This window comes from Sciurus carolinensis, chromosome 12 (assembly GCF_902686445.1).
Source record: "Sciurus carolinensis chromosome 12, mSciCar1.2, whole genome shotgun sequence".
Taxonomy (NCBI): Eukaryota; Metazoa; Chordata; class Mammalia; order Rodentia; family Sciuridae; genus Sciurus; species Sciurus carolinensis.
In genome coordinates this window covers 72,733,190-72,758,261 of record NC_062224.1, presented here as the reverse complement: position 1 = coordinate 72,758,261, position 25,072 = coordinate 72,733,190, and the positions used below count along the sequence as shown (strand labels likewise).

Here is a 25,072-nt window from a genome sequence, read left to right as displayed (position 1 = left end):
TCAAATCATGTTAAAAAAAAAAAAAAAAAAAAAACCTTTGATAATTGTTTCAAATAGCAAAATAAAAGAATTCATCCTCATTTCTGTAAAATGTGAAGAGCAATCACTAGGGTAATATTATTGAGGAAATAAATATACATGTAGAGTCAACTGTGTGCATTTGAAAAAAAACATTTAATCTTTGGGTCTCAGTTTCCTCATCTGAATAAAATAGGCTCATACATATAACAAACTCACAAGAATATTGTAAGTATCAGATGCAAGGGAGCGTGGAGTTTATCTGAAATGATTTTATAATCTGAACATCACTGCACAGATGACAATAAATTATTATTCTTCATTAATAGAACTGATAATTCACATCTAAAGGAAAAAGTGAAGGAAGTAGACCACAAAGATAAATGTCATTATAAAAATTCCAAAGTATTTTTTAAAAGATTTTGGTGATCTTGGTTAGATTCCTTAAAAGTAAACATTTCTTACTATTCCTAAACTAAGTTTATTAAGTATACACATCATTTTCTGATGAATCAGAAACAGCATAATATTGGAAGCATTCAGGAGATGCAAGGCGGCACTGGGATGCCCTCAGAGGTTACTGGGGAACATGGCAGTGCCAAACCTACATTACAAAGTCTCCAGTGATAGGATTGTTAGTGCTGGATCTGCACTGTGTATTTTTTAATACATATTCTCTGACTGTCCATTGCTACCCATGAGATTCCTCCTAGCATCATGCCCTCTTAACTTTGCTGTATATTGGAAGAAAAAGTAAGCTAGTAAAAAATGGTAAATAAAAACTGCTCAAACAGTGTATGAGTAAAGGGGTTGATGGAATCCTCTACAATAGTATTAGTCAGCTTCCCATCACTATAACAAAATACCTGAAATAATTAATTTATAAAGAGAAAAGGTTAATTTTGGCTCACAGTTTTGGAGGTTTCAGGCCATGATTAACTGGCTCCCTTTGGAATTGTGGTGAAGACTCACATCAGGTCAGAATCTCATGGAGGAGCAGAACCACTCACCTCAAGAACCAAGTAAGTGAGGAAGGGCTGGGGTAAGTGAGGAGGGGTCAGGGTTCCATGATCCTTTTTGAGGTACACACTCAGTGGTACATACAACTCCCATAGGCCCCACCTCTGAAATGTTCCATCATCTGCCAATAGCAGTAACCTAGAGACCAAGCTACATAGACCATTAATAGACATTCAGAGATAGACATCATTACCCTATGTACATGCATGATTACATGAATGGTATGAATCTACATTGTGTACAACCCTAGAAATGAAATGATATACCACATTTGTGTACAATGAATCAACATGCAGTCTGTACAAAATAAAGAAAAAATAATTAAAAAAGAAAACACAGGGGAAAAAAACATTCAAACTACAATAAATATAGTATCTTTTCAGGTTACTCAGGAAAAATATATTTCTGTTCTTTTGAACAATGCTCTAGGGAGCTGGGGTTGTTCAGTTTTTTATGTGATATTATTCAAAAGTGGAGAATAACTAAGTTGAAAGGCAGTAACATATTGACTTAAATTGAAATTTCTGTATAAAAATATGTTTATTGTGGTTTGCTGTTTTTCTTCTTAGATGATTAGAAAACTCTAAGAATTAGAAAATGCCAATGAGATAGATTACATAGCCTCCTACATGTTTATAAAGTAAATTGCCAAAATGTTTATGCAATGTAACAATGTACAATGTAGAAAGACTTCATATAAACTTTACATAATTCATTGTCAAGCTTGTGACATATCCACCCCCATTCATGAATTCTAAGAATATCCAGATTAGCTGGGCATGGTGGTGCATGCCTGTAATCCCAGCAGCTCAGGAGGTTGAGGCAATAGGATTGCAAATTCAAAGCCAGCCTCAGCAGCTTAGCAAGGCCCTAAGCAACTCAGTGAGACCCTGTCTCTAAATAAAATACAAAAAAGGACCAGGGATGTGGCTCAGTGGTTAAGTGCCCCTGGATTCAATCCCCAGTACAAAAAAAAGTACATAAGCGTAAATATATATATACACACACATACATATATGTTTAAATATATATATATTTATCTTCACAGTAATACTAACATTTAGAGTTATTCTGATGATATTTGTATAAGTTCATAAAATATTTCTATCAAAAATTCAGTATTTAAAAATGTACACAGCATTTATTTGAAGATGCAGAAAGTTTATTATTTGTTCATGAATTTTTGCAAACATCATTTATATCTAAATAATTAGAAAATGTCTGGTGAGTAAATAAATACTTGCATAGTTGTTAAAATGCATATTGCTCCCTTAATGTGCAACTATGGTTTCTTTGCCATCATTCTACGTAAATATGTACTTAGCTCCATAATAAATGTGACCTATGAAATTTCCAGGAAAACTTATTTCAAATGTGCCATGGTTACTTTTTGGAGTTCACTATTTGTTCTGTTTTATTTTTAAATACCAAAACTAAAACTTCTTGCTTGGCCACACAGGGTGAGTACAAATGCACCCTGGTTGCCCAATAAATATTTATTGATTTTGTTGGTGAAGTTGTATGGGGGGGTGCTTCTTATCAAGAGAAGCCATAGAGATGGTAATTACCATCTTTATTTATGTATTAATTTATAAGATTTGCAAAATTAAGTAATAAACTAAAAAAACCTCATAAGTATGAGGATTTAAAACAGGCCTCTCCACTTCAACACTACTAACGTAATTCTTGGGGAGCAGGAGGTAGGATGCTGTCTTGTGCACTGTACACTATTTAGCAGCATCTCTAGCTTCTACCCTTTACATGCTGTCCCCTTGGCTGTGGCAAGTAAAATGGCTGTATATAGCCATACATTCCCTGTGAGGCAAAACTGCCCCCAGGTAGGAACCATTGGTTAAGGATGATATAAAATCTCTTTCTTTCCTAAATGAATTATTAGTTGCAGAGAAAGATGCTATCAAAAATAGCTTGCCTTGGTCTATGGAGCATTTTCTCAGACCCAACCATCCACAAACTTGAACAAGGGGGCTTCCTCTATATGCTAAACTTGTCCGCAAGCAAAATATCCATCTCTCACAGCAATGCCAGCCTCGCTTCATGGACATGCAAACTGTGCAGGAAGCCACACTTGTTTTAACGCTCTGCTTTCCCTGTCTTGAAATCCTTAACAGTTTTTTAATAAGAGGATCTTCATTTTGATGTTGTACTGGACCTCCCTAATTATGTAGCCAGTCCTGCAATGACTATTACAACAATATTGGATGGATTGATAAAATCTGTTTTGCCAACAGAACTTCAGAGATCCTTTTGTTAAAAAGAAAAAAAAAAAAAAAAAAAAAAAATTAGTTGGGATTTTAAAAAAAGACCCATTTATTCAAGTTATTTGAGATAGCTGAGTGGATAAAGATCAAGGTTTAGAATCCAATAGACTTAAATTTAAATCTCACCTCCACTGCCTTAGTAGCTTTGGAATCTTAGGCAAGTTGTTTGCCTTCTCAAAGATGTAATTTTCTCAACTATAAAAATGGTGTCAGAGGCAATCCTTAATTACAGACTTGTTTTGAAGATTAATTGAGATAATATACATAACACAGTAGCAGACCTGGCACCTAATAAGAGCTCAGTGAATCTATTTGTCATTGGTGGATGGTCGTCAAAATCCACTCTGGTTTGAGATGAGAAAACAAAACTCAGTCTTGAAAGCTTCATCATATAGTTTTTGAAGGCAGATTTCCAGAGGGCTAGTCCTTCAGGTTGAATTTATTGCTCAATTTTTTCCTAATCACTCTTAACCAAAAAGTCTTACATCTAAATTCTCAAAATCTATCAAGTCTTTAATGAAAACCTGACCCTAGATTTATACAACCAAGTCCAAATGTGCAGAGGAACACATTTGAATGGGGCTGCACATGCACATCTGCTGACATCACCCCAAGTCAATGGTGCAAGCGTGTGTGTTAATACATTTCATACATTAAAGATGTAAATTTTATTCTTCAAGCTGAAAGCCAGGTGATTAATTCTCATAGCATAGTGATCAATTGGTACAGATGCTCCACCTGTATTAATGTTTGTTTTTGTATGCATTAGTAGCAGAAGTACACCAATAACACAGGTGTCTGATACAGAGCTGTGCAACATTCCCTTTAGCCGGCAAACATTGAGATCAGTAGTTAGGTTGCACGTAGCACTGCCAATTTTTTCAATTAGACCCATTATTGATTTGATGAAAAAGCAAATTAAACATACCATGGTGGTATGTAAATCGGTTAGAGAGAGCATAAGGTTCTGGTGCAAAGCTTCAAAGGCATGAGCTATATGGCTTTCATCAGCTGTAACTCATAGGGGTTCCTGGCAATGGCTGCTATAAATGGGATTCCTTGAGAGACCTGGGCTGGCTGGCAAAATAATCACCTGGAAAGACCAGGGCTGTATTTTTAAAATTCACAACAGTTCTGCAGAAAGGAAAAGAATGCTGGAAATTTACTAAATCTGAATGGATGTGGAGAAATGAAGAGGTAAAAAGATACAGCATAAAATTGTTTTCATAAAGTGATGTCACATTGAACTTGCCCAGATGCATGGCATGTAGAGTATATCCAACAGGCATATGCATGTGACATTTGAGAAATTGATTAGACCACTACTTCAACAGAGTGCATATTTCCTTTAGTAAACTTGAAACCTCCTGGCGCAATCTCCAAGACAACTATAACCAGAATCTAATCCAACTTTAATCATGTCTTAAAATCTGAAACAAAGTTCTTTGTTCTGCAATAAATGATGCCCTTCAGTTCTGCTAACAGAGAGGTACTGAAAATGAACCTGTTGAATCTATACTACAGGTCTCATTTTCAAAAAGACAACTAATACTAAATGAAACTTCTACTTGATGACTGCCTATAAATGAATCTGCACTAGATTAGTAGCCCTCCTGCAAACACAGCTGAGAAGTCACCTTCTTCAAGAAGACCACCCTTAATTAAAAGATGAGAGTTTCCACTAGGGTGCACCCATGGTATGCTGTGCTGCCCCATCAGTGCTCTTAGAACCCTGTGTCATAGTCTCCTTTCGGCTTGTCTGTATCCTCCCACAGACTGTAAGTTTTACGACACCACGCCCACATGTACCCTGTTCAATTTTTATTTCACCTCCTTGCAGAGTGAGTAGCAGGAAGGGACTCAATTCACTTAAATAAGTAAATAATGCAGTAAAAGTTTAATTTGGTCAATTTTATATGAGAGTTTTATGAAGTCATCTTCTAAAGAGTTTGCTTTGCAAATGGGGGCCCAGGAGGTCAAAGGATTGGCTTTGCCAACTGTTAAGCTCTAATTTTAACTATATAGAATATGACAAATCTGTCAAGTCACACTGGAATCAATCATTGACTATTTGAAGAATCACCAAAATAAGTAGCAGGTGCACTAAAGTCATGTGTGTGTGTGTGTGTGTGTGTGTGTGTTCATCACATCCTATTTAGCAATTAATATTAAAGAAGGGAAGAAAGGTAAAGAATAAAAGTGACATCAGTAAGTAGGTCAGGCTCAGGTGAAAAGTAAAATCAGAGAGGTACTACAAGTTTTAAGTATCAGATCAATGATTTAAAAGAGCTTTTAAAAGTCAGGAATGGTGGCACAACCTATAATCCCAGTTATTTGGGAGCCTGGGGCAGGAGGATCATGAGTTCAAGGTCAACCTGGGTAATGTAATGAGATCCCATATCAAAAAATGAAAAATTTAAACAATTTTATATCAGAGTTTTTTACAAGAGAAATAGCCAAGAGGAATATATTAGAAATGGAGGGAAAAGTACAAATATTGATTACAGTGAAATTTCAAAAAGAACCAAAAAGAGATTGAAGAAGCCTCCTCCATTTATGACAGGACAATTTTTGCAAATAAATAAATAAATAAAAGGGCAAGTGTCACAGTTAATCAGCAGACATTGAGTTGCCAAGCAAGCATAATTAGGGAAAAGACATTCAGCTCAGATATTCCATCCAAACAATTGCATTTCTTGTCCTTTGAATTATAACATCTTCTATGTACCAAGATTCCACTATGTGCCAAAAATTAACACACTTTCTTCCCTAGTCTTATTAGGGCACTGCAGACATGCACATCTTCACAGAGCATGGTTTAGGGCAAAAGAATACAATGCCCAAACAGAGAAACTCTCAAATGTGAAACTTAGAAAAACAAAGTTTTTGTTCATTTCTGCCCCTGCAGGAAACCATTCCATCAAAATAGATGAGGATGGTATAAATCATCTGAAGGATGGGTTGTTTTTTGTTTTGTTTTTTTTTCTTTATTTTTACATTTGTGAGTTCATGTTTTTTTTTTTTTAAAGAAAATACAGAAGATTGGAGCTGGCACTGCCAGCAGTTTCTGATGGGAGAGAACATATGTTTTCTGTCATGCTGGCATCTGACTTCAAGAGCCGCACGGAAGTCAGTTCAAGTCCTTACATCAAAGTTTGCTTGCCATTGTGGGGACGTTGTTAGAAGTTGAAAAAAAGCAATGTCCATTTGAAGCTGTCTGTGAACTTTGCATGAACCGCTAGGAATAATGTAGTGTGATGACAAGCCAGTTATACCTTCCACTAAATTTGCTGTCTGGAATGAACTGAAATAGTGTTTGGTTTGTGTAATTACGTCCATCTATCTTTATATTCCAGCGGCATATCGCAAATTGAAAATACTAAAAATTGACTGTTGGTTCTGATATTTAATGATTGCCAAAGACAAGACGATGATTTATTGGTTACTTACCGATGTGACACATTTGCATCTTATTAGACGGAGATTACTATTCCTTAAAATGCGGACGAGGCCTGATCATGTCTGATGGATTGATTTGATTTGCAAATGTAATCAAACTAATAAGAGGGAAAAAATGAGCAATAATGCCTTGTTTTTCAACTGGCAATCACTCCCCTGCCAACAAGGCTGATATCCCTGACTAAGCAGCCTTTACACAGTCTTCCTGTCGCCTCAAATAAACAAAGGGATGCTAAGAGCTTGATAAGAGGATAACAAGCCAAGTATGGATGCAACATGGAGCCCGTGCCTCTGAACTGTGTTTTGCAGAACAAAAGTTAATGTCAGGAGAAGTAGGAGGACCTCAACAATATCAAGAAAAACTACAGCTGCCATCAGCTCCACATTCCCATATATAAGGCACGGCAAAGGAAGAACCTTTTCTGAAAGTAAAAATAACACTACCCTCTGTAATATAGGAAAGAGGTCTCTGTTCACAAAGGGACTCTGTTTCAGAGGATGTTTAACCACTTAGAATTCAAATAGTTTCAGAACTACCACACACAGGTATATAGTTTAAAAGTAACATTAAAAAAAAAAAACCAAAAAAACTCTTTCAGCAGATATTAGCCCTCAATTTAGCCCAAATAACCTCACTGATAAAACACAGGATGGAGAGTTGTAGAGAGGAAAATATTGAAATATTAGGTCAAGAGTCATGACTGACATTTCACTTGGATCACTCTCAAAACAAACTGTGGAACGAATCTGACCGAACTTTCCTGTGTACTTATATGAATACGCCACAGTAAATCTCAATAATATGTAAGTTCACAAGACACTAAAAAAACAAAAAAAAAAACTAAAAGTAAATAGCAGAAAGATCAGTAGAGTAGAGGGAGGGAAACAGGGCAGGGGGAGGGAGGGAAAGAAGTAGTACTGAGGACTGAATTACAGCAAATTAAACTCCATGCTTTTTTAATTATGTCAAAATGAATCGTGATGTTATGTATAACTAAAAAGAACCAATAAAGAACAAAAAGATTCTATACAATTAAACATAAAAATAAAACATCTCTTCAAGACTCTTGAGTGACACCGAATCCTGAATGAACTACAAAACATTGCTGAAAGAAAAATTCAAAAGTATTTTGATAATACCTAAACTACAGAGCAAAGTTATAATGACAGAGACAGTCGTCCAAATAGAGCAGCTTTAGTATAAGGCCCATCACATGGAAGGCTCTCAATATACACTTCTGTTTAGAGCATGAATGAATAGGCATTAGTGGGCTACAAAAATATATCACATATGGTACTTTTGTTGGGGGATTGAATATTGCAGATTTAGGAACATGTCAAGCCGCATTTATAAAGCTTATTGCTATATTCAGGTATCTCAAATAGTATCCTATTGATGTTGTGATCATAATGATACTACCCGTTCTTGGCCCATATAAAATTTATTCAAGGACTAGGAGCAGAGCTTAGCATGGTAAGCTAAGTGGTAGAGTGTGTGTTTAGCAAGCACAAGGCCCTGTGCTCAATCCCCAGCACCCCCACACCCATCAATCAAATTAAATAATAATTCTAATCCAACTATATAAAATTGCCTTGGGAGTTTGAGGCAATGCTTCACGGCAAATACAGACATGTGAAGATCCTTGCTGAGTCTAAGGGTTCAGATAACTGATCAGGTAAATTAAAAGCCAAGGATTTTTCATAAGCTAATTTTAACCAAATGTTAAAATTTCAGGATACTACCAGAAACATTTCTTTAAAAGATAGTATTAGTGTCTACACAGTAAGTTCAACATGTTTATAAATTAAGTAAACCTCATGAATCCCTTCTCTTGTCTGGCCTACTTAGCTCTGTATCAAGATCTTTGGTAGATCTTGGTTTGCTGGCTATGTTTCCCAATCTCGAACCTTAGCTGTTTGTCTCTATTTTATTCCCCTGTGTGGAATAATTCTGATACATATAAACAGACTAATAATCCTTCTGAAAAGGATGTGATTTGATATGTGCATATGGAATATTTACAGCTACATCAAGGAATAACATGAATTTATTGCCTATAATTTGAGACATATGATTTTTAAATATATCAAAATAACTTTTATATAATTCTTTACTATTATTCTTTCAAGAAATATATCATTCATCTAAATATTTACGCACAGATATATGTAGTATAATATAATGTATCATACAGAATAAAGTTAACATATAGCTTCCTACTAAAACTATGTATAAGGATGTATACTGTTAGTGACAATGATAAAGATCAATAGTGCTGTACTGTGAGCTAAAGACCTGACTTTTAGTCTCAACTTTGTCTCTGACTAGCCTCTGGTTTTGGGTATATCATTCAACTTTCCTGCTTTTAGGTGTCTTTATCCAAGAATACATAAGTAAAGGCATTTAATTTTGTTGAACACTTAAAACCACACACCAAGATTGCCAACATCAGCTTACAGAAAAAAGGCACTATCATCTCTACCTGATAGACATGTAAACTGAGAATTTGAACCAGGGTCTCTGACTCCAAAGATGGCCCATTGCCCACTACAATATAGTGCCTCCTCTTAAAATGCAAAATGATCTCTAAGGCCCATCACTGCTTTATCATCTCTGAATTGATTTTTCAGGAAAGGGGATCTTGCTTTGCTATTATTCCATATATTGAAAAAGAGTGTCACAAAGTTTCCTCTAGGCATGCTCCTGAATAAAGAAGCATATTTAAAAAGAAGCTTTGGGAAAATCTATCATAGAACCCTTTACTTCAAAATAACACCAATTCCTAGAAGTAAATCTAAAATAATTATTCCAGGTTTTTCTATAAAAGGTTAATGTGAAAAATTTTACAGTTGAAACAGCCTTTTGGAGTGTATTCCTCCTTCGGGTGTACAAATCTGTGGGAATGCACCCTGCCATGGGCTCTGTCATGACATAGACAGATCACAATACAAGAACTGCTTGACTTTTTAAATTTTTTTTCTTCCTCAGAAAGTGCTGACCACCCTGGGAGGAATTGGTCTTCCTCTGAACCCCCAGCTGCTCCACCTCCCTTCTTCCCTCTGCAGCCCAGGCCACCATGTGCCCTGCCACAAACGTGCTGACTGGCGGAGGGACTGGTGCTTCAGGTAATTAATCCTTTCCTAATGTAGGTTAAGCAGGTGTGAAGCCTCCCTCACACAGAGAGGAGCTAGCTGCTCTTTGGAGACACCTCTAGAGTGATGGTATTTAATTGGGCTCAGATAATTCCGAGAAACTGGACAGGCTCTGCTGCTGACCTGCACATTCAGTTATCAACTTGCTTAATCTAAATCCAGTTGAAGAAACTGATCTTTTCTCCTTCTTGATTTTACTATATTAAAAATTTGTGGTTAGGACTTCATGCCCATTCTTGTCAATGGAAATATAATTCCCTTATTAGGAGGAAAGTTATGTGGCTAATGGAGACTGGTAAAATTTTGGGATTAACTAAATTGAACTGATAACAGTGCTCAGAATTAGCAAGGGGTAGAATTTATCCATTATAATTTTCTCTTTAACTAAACTGCATGCACCAGTACTTTTTAATTCATGTAAAAATAATTCTGAACTGCACCCAAAGAGATCCAAAAGCATAAGAAAAGATGAAACAAACCTCTAAAAGTTTATATACTATGTACATCATTCCTGATTCTTGCCAGAGGAAAAAATATAACCTGGCAAAAGTAAATAAAAAATAAAAGTTATAGGCTCCTACTTCATTAAAAAAAAAATCATAGTGTTTTTTTCTTGGGGCAGGGGACAGAACATCTCTTCTTAAGAGAAATATTAAGAAATTTATAAACAAATAGTGCTATTATGTCAATTTACCATGCAACATAAACTGCTTAGAAAGTCTTGTTAATGAAAGTGGCTTTGACAGGTCGGGGGTTCTTCTATTGGATTCTTCTAGTTGAGGTCATTTCTGAAAGTTAAAAATTGGCCTGAACTGGGGATGAAGCAGCATTACATTAGTAAAATAATATGCCTATAAGGGCATAGTGCTGCAAATGTGTCTGACACAGGTATTATCTGACTTATAAAATGCCTCTGTTATGGCCAGAATGGGTCACTTTTGATATCAGTATAGCTTTCCAGATAGATTTGTTGAAACATAAAATAAAGGGAGCAATAAAAATATACAGTTAGAGAATAGAGAATGTTGAACAAGAAAGAAGTAAATGAACAGCCAATTCCAGCTATAGCTGCCCGCTCCCTCTTCTTCCATGATTCAGATAATCCCTTACAGAGGCATGCAATAGTCTATGAGATCTCAATATCAAAAAATATTCCATATTCCCCACACCTTTAATATCTCCCAGGATCCCATCTTGAGTTCGACCCCCTTTCCACTTTTCTCTGTCCACACCAGCACCATTTATTTTGACACATCGAAACCATACTTTGTATCTTGAACATGGTGGTTATTTATCCATTGAACCTGGTCTAACAAGGAAGCAAGCTAACTTACATAAAAGAAAACAGCCTAGGATGATATTCTTTGGGGGAATAAACATACCAAAGAGCAGAGTTACATGAATTTTCTATACTGAAATTTGTGTTTCAAAATTTTTTTCCAATTGTTCTGATGGTGATGAGAAAACACCATTATTTAGAACACACACACACACACACACACAACACACACATGCACAAATTCTGCTGGCACCACTACAAGACACCAGTACTTTCAAGTTATTTGTTCTGGTTTGTATAAGATGACTGCAGTATTTTTCTTCCAAAGCAATTAGGATGTTTCCTACCTTCCATAAACTCATTTTGATATGTACAGACCGGGATTACAAAGTCATTGCCATCTACAAAATACAAAATATTTTACCAGAAATTCTGAGTTGAACCTCTTTTCAAAAGAAAACTTGGCAATTAAAATCTTTTTAAAACAGAAATCACTTCCATGTGTTTAAAAAGTGTTTTTAAATTACTCTGTATTCCATGGAAAACTGTTTCTCTGATGCTTGAAGACTCCAGCTGCCATACAATTTATATCTCTTTCCTCTGCTCTTTGTTTTTCAGCCATTTTCCCTGAATGTCAAAGTCAATTTAGTGCATTTCACTTTGCTGAATAAATCAGAGGCGAAATCCTTGCTAAAAGTGAAAATTTGATTTGCTAAAAGGAGCTTAGGGCAACTATTAATCAATATATCCAGAGTGTCAAAGCCAAGGCTAGGATAGACATGCATTCATTTGGAGATTGGCTGAGGCAGATAAAGGGGGACACAGGGGAAAAAGAGCAACCAGCCACCGAGGGCAGTGGGACTAGGGTTGGAAAAAGGGTCAAAAAAGGAGCAAAGGAAAAAAGAAAACACTACGCATGGTGTTCTGGGTTCCTACCAAATTTTTTTTTTTTAGAGGCCAAGCACTACTTTAATCATGCACTTAAGCATTTGTGGATTATACTAATTATACCAGCTTTTATATAACAATTTCCCGTAAGACCCAAACAGTTTTCTCTCTTTAACTCACCAAGTTAAGAATGACCCCAGAGTTAGAGGCAACAGATCCATTAATAAAAAGGAGAATACCAGAAAAGGAAGAGGAGACCTGTGCCAGGTCTACAGGATGCCAATATTTTAGTACTCCTTAAGTAGATTTCAGGGTATTCCAGGCTTCTGAAAGATTGTGCTATGTATCATGAACTGAATGATCGAACTCACATCCTGTTACTTTTTCAAAAAAAAAAAAAAAAAAAAAAAAAGCTTAGCAATGACCATGATGAACTTGACTGAAAATGATAGCATATTTTTAGACATAGTATATACAGAAATCTTCAACCCCCAGGAATGTAATGTTATTTTCAAAAGTATCCAGAAATCTTTCTCAGGTAAATTGACTCAAAAGTTCTGATTTTAACCTTTTCAAAACAAAGTTATAACCAGGTAACTCTCAATTAAAAATTTCAGTAGGAAATTAGTTTTCCTCAGCATGAAATGCAAGTTTCTCTATGATGGGGTCCTTGCTAGGTTTCTAGCATCCAATCATGTCTTCCTTCCATGTTTCCATATGGCTTTCATTATTTGGTTATAGGTCTATATCACCCAGTGCACCCGGAAAGTCTTTGAAGCAGAATCTGTGCTATATACTTGTGTGCACCCTTTGTGTACAGGGCCTAAACAGAGCTCGTTAAATGTTTATGCAATGAGGGAAGGAAATAAAGGAGAGAAGGAAGAGGCAGAAATTGATTCAAAACTAAGGCACAGATCTAACATTTTCGATGTGGTTCAAAATCTATTACAACTATTCACTTCTGCTCTAGTTTACCTATACATTTCAGTCAAAATCAAAACCCAGTGAATCTTAACGGAGTTAGGAATATGGAGCATCCAATTTTATCAACCAATCATTGAAGGGCTTTTTACAACTATTCACCTGAGTAGCTAAAAAATTATTGACTTTTTTCATTAAAATTGTTGATCAGGAATGTCCAGGGTAGACTATCAATAAACATCTTGATTTTTATTTATTTAAAGATGTGTTATATATTTCCTTTTCTATTCACTCTCCTTTCCTTTAACCTTTCATTTTACAAATGCACAAAATTGAGAGATAGGGTAACTATTGTACATTAGCCTACACTTGTTATGAAGTCCAAGTAGATAACCTAGAATAAATGATAAAGAACGTGGTGGAAGAAGATGAGGAGTAGGAAGGAAGACACAAAGAAGATACTGCTAAAAATGTCATGTAAGTTCCAGTAAAAATACATTTAAGTAACAGTAACAGCAGTGTGAGTTAAAGCTCCGACTCTCCAGGTTGTTCACCTATGAAGTATGGTTAATCAGAAAAACTTGTCTCCAGAGTTGTTGTGCACATCAAATAAAAGGTTAGAAAAGTGTTTTGTGAGTAGTCAAGAACAATGTAGATGTTAATTGCTTTTATATTTAAAGTTTAATTCCATGGAAAAGAATAAAGATGAATAAATCAGGTCTGGAACTAATAAAGTTGTAAATTACAAAGATTCTTGTAAATATATGCACACACAGGTGTATATATCCTTATAGACACAGATATATGATTCATGTCATGCACATTTTTAAAATTTCCTATAGTACTAAGTGTAACATAAGGTATGTGGCAGACACTCAAATACTTTAGGTGCAATGGCATTGACATGTATGAATGTCAAATATATTTTTGGACACCTAGTAAATAGCAGAAGTTACCCTGGATAGAGATCACATGAACACAGGAAATTCAGTCTGGTGACAGAATGGGGCATTAGGTCACAAGCAATGGCACTCAGTAGAAGGGATAGGTCTCAGTGAGTCTCTTTAACAACCTTTGGGTTGTCCCTTGAAATGGCTGGCTGCCAAGGAAACCCCTGCTGGTTTCCCTTTTCATTTCCAGCAAGGGTAACTCCAGAAATGAAGAGGTGCTTGACATTTCAAATTATTGTTTTTTTTTTTTTCCCCCACAACATGTTCTTTGACTTCTTGGTTCCTGTTTCTATTTCACAGCTGTGAACTTCAGAAATGGATAAACTTTCAGTTATTTTGGATTTGGTCATGCAGGATGAACTAGATTACTTAGGCTAAAATGGCCCCTCCCTCTTCATCTAGAACAGAATGACAATACCATACAATGATCCTCCTATTTAAATAAGTTTTCCCCTCTTCTCAATGAAAATTGGTCTCATCTCTGAATGTATCTTAGATTCACTTTTATGAATACTAACTTCTTGGGTCACTTGGTTTTCATTGTAATAAAATGACTATCTGTACAGTACCTTGGAAATAAAAATGAACACTGAATGCTTTACAGTTAAATCATGGTTTATAATTTGCAAATTAATTATACATAGTATATAATTTGCATGTGTATTTTTTCTCATTTGATTTTCATAATATAATTAATGGTTAGAACAGTGAGTAATATAAATATCACTCAGCTACAGTTCAGGTTTTCTGATTTTACTTTCAGAATCAATCTACCCTACAGTCTCACAGGTATACAACAACCAAGTATATTAACCATAACTTTTATGTATTTAATAATTGCATATTCTTATAATCTAAATAGTCTTTAATTGCCAGGGCTTTGAGTCTGACATTTGACTTTTTCCACTTAACTGGAAGACTTAACTACTTTACAGCTCTGAAATCACTGAGCTTACATAAACAAAAGAAAAAATAATTCTGAGAAAAAAGTTGGCAATTGCTTTAGTTTATTCATAGGAAGGTAGAAATTATAACTAAAGTAAATTTAGTTATGGGACAAAGTTCAGTGCAATGAAAACTGTAAATCAACTAATTAATAAACATTTATCAAGTTCCAATGATACAGATTCAAAATAAACTATTAGATGCTACTTTCTTATGGTGTGACTCATACTTAGTCAACCATTCCCTGCTTCTTATCCATCAAACCATAATCCCATGTGGAAAACATGGAAATATAATTTGCATTACAAATGGGAATATAATCTTATGATAATTGTTTCTGCCATATTTCTTGTGCTTGTGTACATGCTAACCACTTAATGATGCTTCAAGTAGTTTAGATGGGTATTTTATCCACTAATATCTGGAAATGTGTACTATTAAAATGAAACTTTTACAACTTAACTTGGGGGATAATATAAAGTTAAAAGTTAATCTCTACATAAAACTTGTTTTCTATAATAAGTATAACTCTGAACAGTACCATTAGCAATAATGTCCAAACATTCTTGGTTATTCTTTTGAAAAACTAACAGTCAGTTTAATTCATGTTCGTTATAGACTTCATCATTGCAGGCAAGACTAAATACCCCTGCTGAGAAAACTATAAAGAGACAAGTCAATGAGTAATTTTTCATACATTCTCATAACTAAATGTTTTTACAAAAAAAGCATTTCAGGGTAAATGGAAAATATTGGTTTCTATAGTTTAGGTTTCTGTTTCTTACATGAAGAAATATACTTAAAGACTATTTTATCACATGATCTTACTAGTGTGGTTTTCTTTTAGAGCTTAATATTTCCTGCCTCCACTTGATATGAAGAAAAATTGTAGGTTTTTCTTTTCCTGTTTAATGCATCATAATAGACATTCCTTTAATAATGTGAATAAGAGGTTCCCAAACTTGAGCTAAGTTCTTTTTCATGAATAGGTCACTGTTGAATTTGTCCTGTTAAATAAGACAGTCTGAACATTTACTATATTGAAAAAGGATAAAAAAAATTCTAAAACACATTTATTCACTTAACTGTTCAAATACCTTTCTGTTCTTTTAAAGTAAGCTGACAAGATCTGTAAATACATTTAAGCCACTTATATAGGTCAGCTAATATGGGTTACGCTTTTTTTAAAGAAACACCATCTGACCAAGCACACTCTGCATTTTGCTAACAAAGTTCCAGCACATAATAATATTTTAATCAACCACCAAGAACAATAATAAATCTGACTGTTGGGCTGATAATCGTCTTATCACATCCTGTGAAACCTAGCTCTAATATTTGACGGAGCCTCCATTACTTGGCAACCCATTCTAAAAAAGGCCAACAATGGGGAGAGAATGAAGTCGAGTGTGCAGTACCTCCGTATCTACATAAAAGAGATTAGAGGCGACAGCGTTCCATTTTACAGCTCAATCATATTGTGTTAGCATGCGCTTATCCGAGCGCGGACGAAATTGAAAGAGAAATAAAAAAGAGTCAGGCAGATAGGAACCAGAAAAGCGAGGCATGAGCAATTTCCAAGGATATAAAAGGATGCTAATGGCGGGGCCCTGTCATTCTTAAAAAGGGCTATTAGGGCACCATCATCTGTTCTTGTGCCCTTATGCTCCTCCAGCTAAAGTCAAGCATTTTCTAAAGCCCTTGTGATCTTTTTTCTTCTATAGATAAAGTACGGTCATGTTTCATAACAACACACTTTCCCATTTATGTGATTTATTAATGTAAGTCAACTAATTCTATTTACTGATAAAAAAAAAACCCACTCCATATGTATTTTTCTTCAATGTTTTCTTTTGTTGAATTCTTCACTTTTTTCTGTAGCAAAAGCAAGTATACAAAAGCAGTCAGAAGGGCTACTGATCTGATGTGAGATGCTAAACTTAAAGAGTGTGGGTGTGTGTGTGTGCGTGCATACACAAATTGAAAGCAGCCGAAAGATAACAAAGACTCAAATTTTAGTGTATTTTTTTTTAAAAAGAGTTTGCTTTCCTTTCAGTGTCAGCTCTACAAAAACAATAAGTTGTGAAGTTAAGACTAAGATGGGAAATTTCAGTTCTGCTTATCTTTAATTCTGACTCTGACCTAACTTATTAAGACTGGTTCATATATCAAGAACATGATTTTACTTTTATCAAGGCAGAAATGTGACTTCAGTCTTTATAGTCTCTTTACTTTTACCTCCCTGTCCAGTGCTGCACATACCTCTGTGTAGTTTTCTGTTTCCATGAAGCCAGGGTAAGGCACCATATTTTGAGGGCTGAGCACCCTCTCTACCACCTCAAAACAGTGGATGGTACATGTATTAAAAAATTAAAAAGAATCTTGTTTAATTCTTGTTTGGCTAATCCCCTTCTGAAAAGCCAAGATATTCCTTGCAATCATTTAAAACACCCTCAGGGTATTACAAAAATCAGAGCTGTGAATCGTCACTCCACAGTGACCTCCTCTGGCATTTGCCATGGAGAGAGAATAACGTCAGTCCCCACAAACACTAAGCCTCAGCTTAAGACTGAGCACATAATCGTATAGTAATTGTTTCCACCACTGGAAATAGTGTTACTCATAGTTATTTAAAGTTACCATCTTTTCAAAAGTCACTAGAGCCCCGTTTGTTTAATAAATTCCTTTGTAAGCTGACATTTCTACTTAGATGCACAATCAGACCTACAAGTTTATCACTGACTTTTTCTTTCCAGAAGGTTTGGAAGAAGTTGTTAACTTTTAGTAGTCTTTACTATGAAATGTCTGGGTGATCAAAATAACTGGCTTGAAAAATCTCTTATTTCAGGGAGACTTGAACAAAGTTTGCAGAGATAATGGGTGGTCTGGACCCATAGTGACATGTTCTTGTCACTAACAACAATAATACTATCATCATTAATATTTTGAAATAGTTCTTTCAAATGTAATCGACTGGGAAGCGAAAATGTCCTGATTCTATTCCAGGAAGCAATGCTGAATATATGTTCTGAAGGCACTAGACACACTGATGAACTTGTGCAAGAGTTTTTACCTTTCTGCCTCAAATCTGTCTTTGAAATGAGGATAATCATACATAATTCCTGGGTTAGAACAATGGTTCATTTGTGGGGAGGAGGGATAGGCTGGTGTGATTTTGTACCTGTGAGGACATGTGGCAATGTCTGAGGACATTTTCATTAGGGGTGCCACTGGCATCTAGTGGGTGGATGCCAAGGATGACACTAAACATCCCATAATGAGCAGGAAAGCTGCCTACAAAAGAATTATCTAGTCCCAAATATCAACAGTACCAAGATTGAGAAACCCTGGGTAAGAATAATGTTATTTTAAATACATATATGTGTATATATGTATGTGCATGGATACATGTATGTAATAGTGATATGCTATATTAATATAAATCAAGTATATTGATTACATGAAATGTCTAAGGATACTTCAACAGATGTTAGTTTTGCTTCTACTATAAAATAACTTCAATAACACTTTCCTTCCAAACAAGTTTTCATGTACTGTTCTGCAAATTCTGGATATTCACATTGTCCTGGTAACCAAACATTTTAATATCTTTTAGATCATTTTTTAATTTTTTGTATGAGAGATACAATTACAATCCAAATGCATTATCACCTATCCACATTATCAAATTCTCATCCTTCCTATAGATATACTAATGCTTGCATAGGTATTTTCTAAAGAATACACTCAAGCTCACCTATTTAACTAGTTTTGACTTAATTTGGGGTGCTTTATTAGCAAACAGTGTAAGACAAAGTAGCTGGTATAATACAGAGTGATGTTTAAATTAGTTTACAATTTGCTTGGCCTCATCTAGAACTACACTGAACAAAGCCATTCAGAAATGTCAGCTGTGTTCCTAACCACTGTAACAAATTGTCGCCTGAACGCTGCACACCTAATGACTTCAAATTAGCTTCACTGCGATATCGCCTGACAGTTCGTTACGACTGTTAGCAACATAGCTGGCGTATCATGACCAATAAATTGGTTTCAGTGTGGGCTGGGAAAGGGACTTCCATCAATTTGATTAAAGAAATTACTGTAGCATTCAAAGCATAAAGACAAACTAGTTTAAGGAGACAGAAATAAGTTAACTGTACCAGAAAAACATTGTTCATCATTCAAAAACTTGTTTATAAACTATTGGAAGATCAAAGTCCAAACAAATAAAAAATAATTCAAGTGGAATGCTAAAATTCTCAAAACTTGTGATCAGGTATATATTTATTGTCATAATTGGATGAGACAATAAAGAAAATTAATAGAATATTTTAAAATACTAACTTTAAATTGCTACATGAGAAAATTTCCTATGTCACTTCAACATTTATTTTAAGAATTTCTATATATATGCTTGGTAAATATCTAATTGTAAACCAAAGCAAAGTTCAAGCATAGGAAGGGCAATTCATTGCAAATAGCCACCATGAGCAACAAAACAAGTAATTCCTAAAAGGAAAGAATGATAATTAGACTAATGCTGACAATAACAGTTTTCAAATGAAGAGAAAAAGTAGAAGCATTACCTTAGGTAAAAGCTCAGAATTTAAAATGGATAAAGAAATGTTTATAAAACTTGAATTGTCTTTATTTTATATTGGCAATACTACTGTCATATATGAAAAATAATTAAGAGCTTAAGGTGGTATACATAAAGGCTTATGATTCTATTCATCAAATCAGCAAAGTTCTAAATTAAGTGTAATAAAAAAACAAAAGGGAGGTTAAAAAAAAATCTTATGAGAAAATGATGAATTTGCCCAAATCTACATACATAACCCAGGGAATTAAAGGCAACCTTTTCTTTTCTTTTCAGAAAATGTACCTGGAATATGCTTCGCCCATCCAATGATAACCACCAACTCTCGGTCGGCTAAGTCACACAGTGTAGTGAGGGCTTTGATGTCACTGTCGGGGACAGTAGGGTCAGGCATGGCATAGATCTTCTCCGGTTCAGCCACCAACAGATGTGAGACAATCTTGTTATCTGCAGGATCAGACCAGAGCACTATAGCATCACTAGCAGTATCATCCCTCTTTAATAAACCCTAAAGTATTTTTTGTCTTGAAAAATAATTCAAATAGCCTATAATAAGCTCAAAATACTATATTTGTTGTTTAATATATACAGGTATTAAACAGTGTTCAGGAAAAGTCATAGCAAGGAAAGTACCACTGCAGTCACAATGGATTGCATTTTCTTCTTCTTTACTTTACCTGCTTTTGCAGGAATGAAGCATCTTTCCTGTAGCAAAAATTTTTATAGCAAACAGATAAAAGAAGTTAGATGCTTTCTGGGTTTGCTCTTTGATTCTTAAGTGGGATCTAGGGAAGCAGATTAAATAGTATGCAACAGCTTTAAAATAAAAACCCACAGTGAACCATTGAAATATAGACTGTAATGCAGAAGGCAAAGAACTACTAATGCCCATAGTCATAATGGGTATGAAAGTCATTAATTGTCTTAATTCCTTTAAAGCAGAGCAAAGGTCAGAGCCCTTCTGCCTGGGTGAATTACTAACTATATAACTCTATCTCTGTGGGATGCATTCAATAGAATGTCTTTCCTTTCTCCCCCTTCCCAAACACCCAGTCACTCTTCCAAATATAGCTTATTTTTTTTTCCATAAAAACACTCCTACTTAAATGTTACAGTATTTCCTCTTCTGAGTGCCTAATTCTTTAATCCTCCATTTTCATCTGTTGTCCTTAGTTCATTCTCTGCTTCAGATTTATCTGTCTGAAATTTGTGATATATGTTTTAAGAATCCTTCATAAAATAAACACTAGAGACAAATGGAAAGCATCACATCAAATGTGTTTTATTGCTCAGGGGCATGTGAGAGTTTATGGAAGGGGTTGGAAGCCTGGCTAACAGAATGATTTTTCTTGCTGGACCCATTTTCAATTTCTATATGTTGCTTTAGATTTTATACTTTCTTCTTAGTGTGCAGATATGAATGGGTGACAATAAACCCATTTATGTAAATATTCTATATTCTATTATTCTAGAAAACCAGGATATTTAATGGGCTATTTATGAACAAAGTCAAAGTTTCCACTGTGTCTATGAGACCATTTGCCTTTCACTGTAAGTTTTTTAACTTTTTTGACCTAAAATGACAATACTGCACATAGTATAGAATTAAATACAGCATTCTTTGAATCTTCTTTCATGAAATAACAAGGAGATTTACCCAAGCTACAACTGGGGCTTTTTCTACCATGATATTTTAAAAATTTACTAATATGGCCATATGAATTATATTTCTTTCAAAAAGTCACCAAATAACCAGTCATCATTAACAGCAATAGTCAATGATCATTAAATTGAATATGCGGATTTGAGGAATAGTCCCAAATGCCATTCATTGTAGAAAAATTAAAAATTAAATAGATTCTTTTTAATTTATAGGATCTACAAAGAATGACATTTGTGTCTTGTGTATGCTACAGAAACAACACCCTGTAATTTTAGTTATGGTTGGAAAAGTTTCAACTTTCATTGCTCTGACAATGCAGCAAAACCTGTCAGCAACCACTAGATTCTCAGGATTAGAAGAAAAAATAGTAGTAAAGGGCACAAAAATATAACTGAAGGAAAACATGATTCTATGATTTTCTTTTCTTTTCTTTTTTTCTTAGAACATGGAAAATGAAACTCTGTTTTACCCAAGTCAATGGATACTTGAATCAGGGGATCAGAGATATTTCGTGGAAGCTTAGAAATTCCCAGCATTCTGAAAATGGAATAGCCAGCAGCACTGTTTCTAGGTAAATCTTATTTAATGTTTCCCTAATTAGAATCAATAGAACCCAATTTTCAATCTTGGGCCTTTGTAGTACACAAACATCAGTCAGGATATGGAAATCTCCCCAACCACATTCTCAGCAGAGACCACGCACAGTCTCTTGACACTTATCTGACAGGATCTGAAAATTAAGTTTTATAAATGTTTGTTACAAAAACACACTAATTGGATGGACTGAGGAAAATTAACACAGAGGCCCTTAGATAATGAGTAATGATTTATTAGGAGTCCTCTTTATCTCAGACAAATGGAGCTCACTGAAATTGCCGTAATCTTCTTAAAGGTACTTGACAAGCCACTTCCCAATTTCTCAGGTTTACATAGAAAACGATAGATATTCCTCTATCATGTTGACTTACAAATGGGCTGGAGCTCATTTTTCTTTCCATAAAGGAAATTATCAATGGTTTCAGTCAATGTTAGCATAAAATAAATGAGAAATGGGCAATCTGTGTATTATTGAATCTAGGAAAACTAAACCTAAACCTCTAATGAAATTAAGCATTAGTGTTTATTGCATTTTATTGTATTATCAGAAAGTTTTTTATTATAATGTGCAAAATCTGCTTAATGCAGTCCTAGATTGTATTTGCAGAATGCCAAACAGCTTATGCAGGCTGAGGAGAGGATGCCAGATTGGACAATTGAAGGTATAATCAACATAATGTTTTTTGGAAAGGCAAAAGGAAACTATGCCATATGTTCACTTAAGCTTTAATTTTATGTAAAACTGGTTGTTTTTCCTTTGACATAGCTAAAATGTCCTTTCATTTACAGTTCAGGGTCTGTTTTATTTATTTAACAGATTCCCATATGCTCACATGGATGATGCACAGCAGTGACCCCTGCTGGAGAATCTGAACTAGAAGTGGACACTTTGTCTTCCCTTGCAAGCAGATCAAAAATTCCCCACTCCTTTTCTAGAATACTGCAGAGGCAACTTCCTCTGATGAGTGTGTGTTATGTCTTCTGTGACAAAGACAGCTAAACGTGAGAATTCTTTCTCCCAAAGCACTTCCCACTGCCTAGTATGAACTCTCTGCATAAACACCCTAAATTGCCAGCTCTGTTGCACTACAGCTATTAACTGATTTTTCAGAAAATGGGATGCAGTTATTGCTTCAATCTATATTCCAGCTCTTTTTAGTTAATGACAAGGAGAATGGGGTTTGCATTTTAGCAATGTACCAGTCATCCTATCAAATTGGAACCTGGCATCATAAAACCATGGGCTCTTTAAAAACAATTCATAATGCCCATAAGGGCATTTGAGATGGAACCACCAACCTATGCTTGTTATTAGTAGGGTTCATTCTTGTTTTAATCTATTGCTAGCTAGAGTGTTAACCTTCTATAGCTCCAAATTAATGAGGCCCCTAATGTATTTTCATTGGGAGGTTGAGCAGCCAAACTCATTTAGTTAGTGAAAACTACAAAAATCACTTTCTTGTGAAATCTGAAACTAACAGCTCCAATGAACTAATGATCACAGTATGATCCATTTTATGTACCTCCGCAAATAAAGATAACCAGTAAATGTAAAATTCATACTATATAAGCTCTGCATTAATATGCTTATACTTCCACAAAATGACTATGTAAAAGGTAAGGGAGAGAAAAACCAAAGACTTTTATTTTAAAAGAAAAAATAAAAGATAATTAGTTGAGTTTTCAATGCTCCTCACAGTTCATGGGAAGAGAACCACTATTCTCCAACAAAGAGAAGTCTCCTTGGAGTCAGTAGAGCATGCCAACATGGATATACTTAGAGCCAACTGGGAGAATTTCGTGTTCTGGGAAATAGGCACATCTGTGGTACTTACATGGCTTTTTGGCTGGCTGAACCAGCTGAGGGTTCAGGTATGGGCTGTTCTCTGCATCTATTCTGCGTTTGTACTTCTGCCGACCTCCACGGACTCTGTCAAGACGCACCCCTGTGGGCAAAAATAGGCATTGGCTTACTGTTTAGGTAATGATCTTTGAGAACAATCAAATACGTTGACAGTATCCCCTAGAACTGCTCTGGAGACAGAAAGGAGATACAGAATGGGCCAGGGATACAGGAGTAATGTAAAAAACTGATGGCTAAATCAAAATCGCCAGTGGTTGAAAACCACATCTACTGCCAGATAAGAGACCTGAAAGACCTTGTATGCACAGCCATCAAAGTCACTGCTTATACACCAAAGAAACAACAGATTAATTCCATGTGAATTAATGTAAAGAAACTACTTTCTTGATGCTAGTACAGGTTATCAAATTAAAGATATTTGTATTTTGTTTCCTCATCATTAATCACTCCTAAAAATGTGTAGGACACAGAAGACCAGGAGATCAAAAGGTAACCAACCCTACCAGAACACTCAGTGTGAAGGAAACAAAAGAACCTACATCTGGGGGTTAAGATTATACTATGCAAGATTTAGCCCTTTGTGATATAAGAATTATTTCACATTAAAATATCCTTGTGTCCTATGAGAGGAATGACATTTGACTGTCTGACACACATTAGTATTTCCTGTAATATGTGAGAGATGTGAGAGTAGGTTGGGTTGAACACAGGACAGATAGATGGGCTTCTTAAAGAAAAAATTTGGAAGGCTAGGATCAAAGAAAGTTGGTGTGAATAGGGCACAGCTGGAGGGTGAGCTGGGAAAGTAGACAGGGATAGACTGGCACTACTAAAATTTTTTCCTAAATACTGATGCTTGGGTCCAATGTCAGAGAGGTCTTACTGTCATGAAATTTAAAACATTAAGAGGGAAAAGCAAAAAGGAAACAAAGGAATTAAAAATGCAGAGAAGTTTCATTTATATGGGAGAAGTAGTGGGAAAGAGTTTGTTAATCATCCAGTTTCCAGTCTATAGTTGTCAAATTAATACTTTGTTATACAGAGGGAGTAGAAGCAAGAAGAGAGACTGTTTGTGGTATTTGGTTGTACTGAACCAATGAAACGGCATAACATTATCCATTATATATTCAACCACATACTGCATTATACATATTTTGGCATTTCTCAAACTGTTTAGAAAATAGATTTGGTTTAACAGCATCAGCGGTATTATTATTTTACTGTAAATTCTCTAGAGACACTAATATGCAAATGAAGTCTATAGAACTCTAAGAGGGAAATATAGATCATATGCAAGGCTTTGCAAACCAAGGAATGTTGTTTTTTGGAATATTTATTAATATCATGTCAAATAAGTGAGTTTTGAGTTAGCTGAGTTACATGAAATAGTTTGGTAAAGGCCAATGCATTTCTATGTAAATCTCTAAGATGAA

At 35.1% G+C, this 25,072-nt stretch overlaps 1 protein-coding gene across 10 annotated transcripts in view; it reads right to left on the bottom strand.

Moving 5' to 3' along the window:
* Positions 1 to 25,072, bottom strand: part of Esrrg (estrogen related receptor gamma) — a 589,781-nt gene that overhangs the window by 37,034 nt on the left and 527,675 nt on the right. For all 10 annotated transcript variants that reach the window (XM_047520875.1, XM_047520880.1, XM_047520876.1 and 7 more), the window contains 2 exons: positions 23,611 to 23,721; positions 19,801 to 19,962 (listed from right to left, as the gene is read on the bottom strand). In XM_047520875.1, coding sequence (XP_047376831.1) covers positions 19,801 to 19,962; positions 23,611 to 23,721 — 273 coding nt within the window. The remainder of the gene's footprint in view (positions 1 to 19,800; positions 19,963 to 23,610; positions 23,722 to 25,072) is intronic.